This window comes from Castanea sativa, chromosome 4 (assembly GCF_040712315.1).
Source record: "Castanea sativa cultivar Marrone di Chiusa Pesio chromosome 4, ASM4071231v1".
Taxonomy (NCBI): Eukaryota; Viridiplantae; Streptophyta; class Magnoliopsida; order Fagales; family Fagaceae; genus Castanea; species Castanea sativa.
The window spans coordinates 2,200,007-2,209,343 of NC_134016.1; the positions used below are offsets into that span (position 1 = coordinate 2,200,007).

A 9,337-nucleotide genomic window follows, 5' to 3' on the forward strand; every position below is an offset into this window, starting at 1 on the left:
TATATCATCTATTTAATGTATACCATTCTATATATATATATATATATATAAATATATATATATATATATTTTTTTTTTAAATTATAAGAAAAGAAAAAAATAGCTATTATTTTAAAACTCTTTATATCTTCCATAAAAGTAGTACAGAAATTTTCTGAACAACCTCCAAGGAAAACACCTATTAAAAAAAATACCACTTCATCAACTTACTTTTGTACACGTGACTTGTAGGTATTAAGAAAATAAATTATAAAAGGCTAGGGACACCAAAAAAAAATAAAAAAAAAAAGGTCCACACAAAGTTTCTCTCCAAACTAATTTGGAGAGAAACTCTACAAACTCATCATATTTATTTATATTGAGTGTGAATTTTTAAAATCTAACTGTTAGATTGCATGTTCTTGTTACATCCTTAATGCTTACAAAATTTCAAGAAAATCAAAGATCAATTGCTATGTCATTAAATAAATGTTATAATTTCAAGTTTTTCTAATCTAAAGTTATATATATAAAATAAGTTAATTGATCAAATAGTAAATAATATTCGATTTGAACGAAATTTGATATGCATGTTAAGAACATAAAAAACATGAAATTTAATGGTTAGATTTTCAAAATTCACACAAAAAAAAAATTATGAGAAATTTAAAGAGTTACTCTCCAAATTAGCTTAGGGAGAAACTTTGTTTCAATTTTTGCTCCAATAGCTTTGAGTAGTAAAAGTAAAATGATAAATTCCTTTGTGAATAGTAAAAGTAAAATGATAAGTTCACAATTTTATTACTTACGATTCGGCATGGTGCAAGTTATGAAAGAAATGTTAATTTTTTTTGAGTAATTCTTATACTCATGTGACGAGTTGTGGCCAATATCGTCATTTTACGTGGCACAAAAATTTTTTTTTTTTTTAATTTTTTAATGTACTTAGCATAGATGAATGATGAGATCAAATTGCTTTTTCATTTTTGTAATTTTCCAAACATTTGATGACGTTTACCCCAAAAAAAAAATACATTTGATGACATCATTGCTTACGTAAACGTATGTACTAACAAAATGAATAGTACAAAGGATTTAGAATAGTATATAATTTCATGAGTAGCCAAATTCAGATAAACCACGTTACCTTTTATTGTCTGTTTGGACTAATTTATTTTATTAAAATTGAAATATTTTTATTAAAAATGTTATAAATAAAAATAAAAGTTAGTTATAATAGTACAATAAAATTTATAAATAATACTAAAAAGTATAATAAAGCTTATAAATAATAATAAAAATAACTTAAATTATAAAATAAATTGACGAAAATAATTTTTACCAAACATTCACTATATTCCTGGGACGAGTAATTCTATGCCACATGACTCACATGTCCAAATCGACAAGAGTAATTGTATGTCTCCTGACTCACATGTCCAAATCAGACAGCATTTTCCCTTATAAAATATCTTATATTTTGTATTAGTCGATTTTAAATTATATTTTTTAGGTCCTGTTCTTTTTTTCTCTTTTCTTTTTAAGTTAATAATTTGTCCTCTAGGATTATAAATTTTTATTACAACTTCATATTAAGTAGACATAGAGTTAATTAAAATTGGGGTTTATTAAAAAAAAAATTAAATATTAATAACAATGGTATATTATTGATATTTTTTCTTTCTTTATTTTTTTAAAAAAATAAGTTTATATACAATATGTGTCATGACCCAAATCCATGAAACATGAATTTAGATGCATGACTAACTTGCTAACCTTACCTAGCTCAAAAAAAAAAAATTTATTTAAACATAGTTCAGTAAGCTCCAAATAAACAATGCTACTGATAAATCTCTTGGAATAACTAAAGTTCACAATTTATAATAATCTCCAAAATACTATGAAGTCTAAAGCAAAAATGCAAAAATAACTAATAATCTTTTCAAAACTCCACAAATTGGAAACAATCTTCACTATATAAAACGTGAATTACCAAAACAAAGGTAACTAAAATTCTATGAGTCTTCAAGTAATACTGAAGTCGCCTACAACTTTCACGCTTTACCTTGCACCTTACAAAGCGATCCAAGGGTTCTATATTCTCAACTACACTTTAATCTGAATATAGTAATTGATGGGGTGAGTCACACATCTAGTAAGTAATTATACAGAATATACAACGGAATAGAGTCAAGCAAAGCATGAGTATTTTAATTTTTCACAAACTCATTCAATTATATCAAAATAATTATTCCAAAATATATAATGAATCACTTAATACATATATAATCACATCTCACAATCATTAGAAAACACATGCATAAAATTGATCAGAGCACAATGTCACATATACACATCACATATTAATTCTCACATACAATCCTGTAAGCTGATACCAACATCTAACCCCTGTTGGTGAGGGATCAATACATATTCTCACATACAATCCTGTTAGCGAATTTACACAGATCTGATCAATTCTAAAAACACTTATTTTGAGTCACATATCACAAAAACAAAGTTTATACAAAATATAATAATTTACTTGATATTAACAATTATTTCAAATATAGAGGCATATCGAAAATCACAATATCGAATAGAACATAAATCAAAGGATGCTTGGCTCTCTTGGGGAACGAATAGAAACTGAGGAGTCATATAAATATTTTTACAATTGTCGAGGAAGTCTGAAAATTCAATTTGTTAAAAGAAACATTTTAAATACCATTTGGAGAAAAGGAATATGACTTTGAAATGACTTGGTTTTAAGAAATTTAAAGAACAAGAACATTTTTAAAAAACTTACTTTGAAACTCAATTATTTTATGAAAATAGTTTAGTTTAGAACTCATCTTTTAAATGAGATTCGGATGTTCAAAACGTTATTTAGAATTCAAAGTTTCTCTTTAAAACATTATTTAAAAGTCAAAATTTCTCTTGCAATAGTGTAAAAATGTTTTTTGATAAACTTTTAAAAATGTAAGGTTAAAAAAATATAACTTTTGAAAATATTTAACTTCTAAGAACCTAATGAACAAAACTTGTGCATATTATGTATAATTACTTACAGCACTTGAATCACTCTGAAAGTCTAGCTGAAACACCCTCCAAATAGTCTCAAAATACTCTTAAATAGCACCTATAATCAATTATGAAAATCACTTAATATTCTCCACAAAATATAAAACTTATCAAATTATACAAACTGGCTCACTAGGAAAATACTTTGCTGAACTAATAACACTTTTAACACTAAATTAAAGTTTCTCTAACTAATAATATTCCCTTGCATTAATCGAAACTCATATTGCCATAAGGAAGGCAGTAGCCAAAAATATCATTGACCTAGGATTTAATATAAAACCCCAATGAAAATGTAAGAGCCATATACATGAATAGAGATTTGTAATCCATGGCTTGTTCTAGAGACACATAGTGAGCAACCTAGGATTTAATTATATAACTCTGCTGAACACGTGAAGGCCATCTCCATTAATATCTTGATCCATGACTTAATTCATGGATTACACACGGTGGCCCAAAACTAAGATTACATATATATCCCAACGAAACAACTTACAGCCATCCTATAATATATGTATATACATCCAAAGAAAACGATAAAGTTGTCCTAATATATATAAAACCCCAATGAAAATATAAGAGCCATATACATGAACAGAGATTTGTAATCCATGGCTTGTTCTAGAGGCACATAGTGGGCAACCTAGGATTTAATTATATAACTCTGCTGAACACGTGAAGGCCATCTCCATTAATAATATCTTGATCCATGACTTAATTCATGGATTACATACAGTGGCCTAAAACTATGATTATATATATATATATATATATCCCAACGAAACAACTTAAAGCCATCCTATAATATATGTATATACATCCAAAGAAAATGATAAAGTTGTCCTAATATATATAACCCCAAACGTTAAAGCCATATTCATATTTAAGATTGAAATTCTAAGATTTTGTTCTAAAATGCTAAGCGTGGGCAGCCTAGTGAAATTGTGTACTGCTAGCAATTTAATCTAATATATATATCATTTCTTGTTAAACTCAAAGTCCTCAAATTCAATGGGTACCCAATATAAATTACAACACTACCATAAACATAAGAGTATAACCATCATATCTTTATTTGAATAACACTAATATATAAACATATTTCCATTGTAATTGAATTGACATGACTTAATCTTACCACGTTGTCAAAACCATAAATATATATCAAGGTTTATAAATAGTATAGTAATATTAAGATGGGGTTTTCACCTTATTTTTGTAGCCAAACCTTGTGCCCCTAAACAATTTTACCTCCTTCTTCTATTATGCCACCTTTCTCTCTCCCTCTCAAATTTTCTTTGGCATCCACTTTTTACTAACAAACCTTTCTAATGAAAATCCTAATTTATCTTTTCCTCCACCTTATATTTTAACGCATTAGAGATGTGAGCTTGGTGGGATAGTGGGCTGGAGTTTAAAACCCACTTGAGCTTATCTCTTTAATCTCCAATAAGCCCATAAAACATCTTCCTATTTTTTTTCTTTTTTTTTTAATTGCCACACCAAATTGTATGCACTAAAACTTTAATTTTCTCACCTATTTGTAGCACCACAAAATTGCCTACTCTTATCTTACTGTGTACATACATATAGTACCTCAACTATATATTAAAAAATGACAAGATATAGTGATAATCATAAAAACAAAATTAGAGTATTACAATATGTACACAGAGTTAAATCAACTTTTGACTTTCATTGTCTTATCAATAGACTGTGAATATTGTCAAGATAGAATAATATTTTATTAAATGATCAAAATCAAAATTCCAATTAAAAAGTTCTAATATTTTTATATCATTATATTATCATGACCCCTTTGATTGGTGAATTATTATTACCTATAGTATTAAGTAATAATTAATTTGTTAATTAAACACATAGCATAGGGGTCTTATCTAGATTTTTCAAGTTTATGGCATACAATGATTTAGTTGGGCTATTCTATCATAGAGGGGATAGGTCAAATAGAAAACCCTATTCTTTGATTTATGGTTTTTACCAACCATAGAGAACATAAATATTCTTAAAGTAGTGAACATAATTTTTGTACCTAAGCTTGATTGGTGCGGTGTCTTAATTCGATTGATTTTGCTTCAATTAAGATTTTCTTTTCTATGGTAAATTAAATTAAATTAAATATTTTTGTTTTGTATTTTCACTGACATGATTAAAATAATTTGGGACCATGAATGCTTCACGCTCCTGATAAACACACTTCATACCCATTGTATTTACATTTTACACAAGGTGTGTATACCAAAAAATGTGAAACGATAATTTTCCAATAATTTGAGGAGACGTTGTATTGTTGGTATAGGTAGGTCAACAAACGCATGATTTAACCCGTAGTTCAAGTAACCTGATATGTCTGAATTAGCTTATAGGTCCTCTGTTTTATTTTGTTCTTGGCGTGGTGCGTATTACAGGGCAGCTACATTCAAAATTTTTTTTTTGGTCCATTTTGCATAAGGTGGGGTTTTTGAAAAAAAAAAAAATTTATAATTTTTAAATCAGGTCATTGTTTAACATTTGATACATGGTTTCACAGGATTTTAAAAGAAGTTATAGTGCAAACCATACATTTCTTATAAACCATTATCTGAATGAAGAGTTACTACTTACATTAACATTAGGTAACATTAGGAATGTGAAAGTTTTGTCACAAACTCCGCTATATTCTTATCTGAACTTCCACCTTCGTCGACTGCCTCTTTAGCCAATTCCTTCCATTTCATTGAATTCCTTTTCATCTCTTTTCCTCTCTCTCCCTCAATTACTTCCCTTATGCATAGCTCTATTTCTTCTTTGGTACCAATGCCTTTTTCATCCACTTTAACCCTAATTCCTACCTTCCACACATCCATAATGTTCTTTGCATTAGTTGTTTGATCCGACCATTGTGGCATCGCAATCATTGGCACTCCTAAGCTCAATGCCTCAAGTGTCGAGTTCCATCCACAATGAGTCATGAAGCATCCAATCGCCTTGTGAGCCAATACTTCTAGTTGAGGGCACCAACTCACAATTAGTCCTTTCTCTGCTGTTTCCAATAAAAAATTATTGGGAAGCTTTTTCTCTTCAGATTCTCTAACAACCCACAAAAAGTAGCAATTGCTATTCTTTAGGCCCCATATTATCTCCTCCATTTGCTCTTCTCCAAGGGTTGCCATGCTTCCAAATGATGTATAAACGACTGAGCCAATTTCTTTTGTGTCTAACCATTTCATGCAAATGTCCATATTGGGCTTGAAAAGATTAAGGCCATATTCTTTGTCATCCTCCAATCGCTTGTCTAAATACATTGATGGAATAGCCGGTCCAATTGTTTTAAAAGGACATTGGCTTGCCATCCAATTTATTACCTATATGAATTTAGAAAGCAGAAGTATATATGTGTACGTAATAAAATCAGGTAAAAAAAATTATTAATATTAATTACGAAGACGATGTAGTTTTCTTATATCATACCATCATGGTTCAATGATATACTAAAGATGGAGAGAATATCATTCTTTTATACTTCCATAATTATTATTGGACAAAAAACGACCACACACAAGCATAAAACACCATAATCTATACTTAAAAGAGACACACAACTACACCATATATGAGAAACTATAAATATATATATATATATATATCACATAATTTATTACATATACATATTATTTTCCTATATATAAAAATGTTTAAACAAGTCAGTTTTATATGATTCGATATCAATATTTTATTTTGATCAAGTCATATGTAATTATATTTTAAATTATAATAATCGTGATTAAAATTCCTTAAATATTTTAAATCAAATGTTTTTTATGAGAAAGTTTTTTTTTTTTTAAACTAAACATTACACATTAAAATATAATAATATTTTTAGAAAATATAAAACTTATACAAATCATAATATCGTCTCTTATAATTGAAAAAGAAAAAAATGTCATATATTTATCTAAAGTTTTTAATAAAGACATCAAAATTCAAATCTTAATTATCACCTGGCTCAATATGCATCTCCTGATGTTTTTAATAAAAACATGCAAGATTTAAATCTTAATTATCACCCACCACTATCGATTTTATGAAAAAAAAAGAAAAGAGAAACCGACAAATACAAAATGAGAAAACAAATTGTTTTTAAGAAAGAAAAGGGGCTTTTACACAAGATATTTCCTTGTAGATTTTTGGAAGCATATTCATTAAAGGCTGTTAAAGCTAATGAATTATATGTCAAGAAAATGGAATGTTTCACCCAAAAAAAAAATAGAGATATTAATATCTTCAATAAGTATTCCTACATTTTTTTTTTTAATGTGAAAGTGGAAATTAAGTACAGCATCTTAAGAAGAAGAAAATTGAATATATGACATAGATGGATTATTGAACCTACCTCCTCTTCCAACTTGTCGAAAGTGTTGCACAAGAGCCAATTCGCTTCCTTGAAATTTGAGAATTGATTCACCACAAGGTCTAACACATCTGGGTCCGAGCCCGGATCAGAAAGAAACGTAGGCATATCATTGATCCCTAGTGATGGCATCGAGGGCAATGATATTGAAGTCCCTTCTTCTAAGGGCATCTGAAGTGTTCCTTGATGTGCATGGTAATAGATGGCATTAACAACACATGACTGAGTGAAAAATGGAGCTCCATCTAGTCCAGATTGTCGAGCTATGTTTAAAGCCCATGGCAGAACTGAGTCATACACAAGAAACTTTGGAGGGTATTTGGAGCTATTATGTTTCTCAATGAGCTTTGGTAAGTTTTGTGAGACTTTAGACTTGAAACGCTTGAGTTTTTCACATACGGTTTCCAAATCTTGGGCTTCCTCAGAGCCATCAGAGATGGTCTCAAAGTTGATAGAGCTGCTTTCACGGGCTTGTATAGACTTGCTAATACGACTTGTAGCGATAAATGTGACTCTAGGACCCTTTGAAGCTAGGCGTTTTGAGAATTGCAGCATTGGGTTTAAGTGACCTTGTAAGGGATAAGGAATCACCAAGATATGAATTTTCCTCCCCATCTTACCCTAATGCTCTCAACACTCTGAAGAAGTTCAATTGGAGAAGAAATGCTTCACTGTGAAGAACTAAAAGGTCGTAGTACATATATTGTTCAATGCTGTCAGTGATTAGGTGACGGACTAATCAAACTGACATTGGTAAGTGTCTTGTATGTTTGTATCATTGAGAGTGAACGTGGCCCACATATCACTTTTGATTTTACATATATTACTTATAAATTATGCAGAAAAAAAAAAAGAAAAAAAAAGCTGATAAATTAGTGTCAGAGACTCAGAATTGTCATGATTTTATAGAGGAACGTTGGGATACCCATACTTGCGTCCAAATCTATAAACGTTGGGATGCCCAACTTTTATTCGAGTTTATCGTGAAAGGAATAAAATCTAATAAAAAATTGACACATAAATAAGGCACGAATTTGTGTGTAAGACGTAATGCATACTCGCAGATACGCTTGTTTATGCTTAGGGTCCGTTTGGATACAGCTTATTGCTGAAAATTAAAAATTGAAAACTGAAAACACTATACTAAAATAATTTTTAAATATATGAATAGTACCGTGGGTCCCATTTTTAATTTTAAAAAATTTAAAAAGTGAAGTTTGTGGGTCTCATGAACAGTACACGGGGACCCACAGAGGTGCTGAAAAGTCAACAAAATCGGCTACTGTTCATGCACAGTGCATGAACAGTAACCGCTGTCCCCTGAATCGTGCATCAGCAGAAGAAAAAAAAAAAAAAAAAAAAACGCATAGACGCGGACGCAATAATTTTCATCCGTATCCAAACTCAGCCTTAAAATTAAAAATTTATTACTAAAAATATTGTAATAAAATAATTTTTAAATTATAAATAGTACTTGTGAAACTTAAATCAATGGTTTTTTACTGCGTTTTTTGTATTTATAAGTCTGTAAACAGTGCATAAGATCCAAAAAAATCACAAAATATCTGCCGTGTTTGCTACTCAAACGCACACATAATCAAAATATCTATTTTGGTGTAAGATGAAATGGATTGAGATCAGATACAATGATATTTAAAGTTGTGAAAAATAACTTTAAATCTTAATCATTAAATATAAAAAATGAGAAAATTAAAAAGTAAGGTAAAAAAAAGTTAGGTAAATTACATATTTAGTTCTTAACCTTTACACCATATTTCAATTTGGTCTTTAACCTTTCAATTGTGTCAATTTGGTCCTTAATCTTTTAATATTGTGTCAATTTAGTCTTTGCCATTATAT

General features: G+C 29.2%; 1 protein-coding gene across 1 annotated transcript; it reads right to left on the reverse strand.

Moving 5' to 3' along the window:
* Positions 1 to 5,627: 5,627 nt before the first annotated feature.
* Positions 5,628 to 8,192, reverse strand: LOC142630781 (mogroside I-E synthase-like). The gene is made up of 2 exons (XM_075804833.1): positions 7,460 to 8,192; positions 5,628 to 6,431 (listed from the first exon to the last, which is right to left on the reverse strand). Exons 1-2 carry the CDS (start codon positions 8,090 to 8,092, stop codon positions 5,709 to 5,711), a joined length of 1,356 nt encoding a protein of 451 aa, XP_075660948.1. The 5' UTR covers positions 8,093 to 8,192; the 3' UTR covers positions 5,628 to 5,708.
* Positions 8,193 to 9,337: the final 1,145 nt, after the last annotated feature.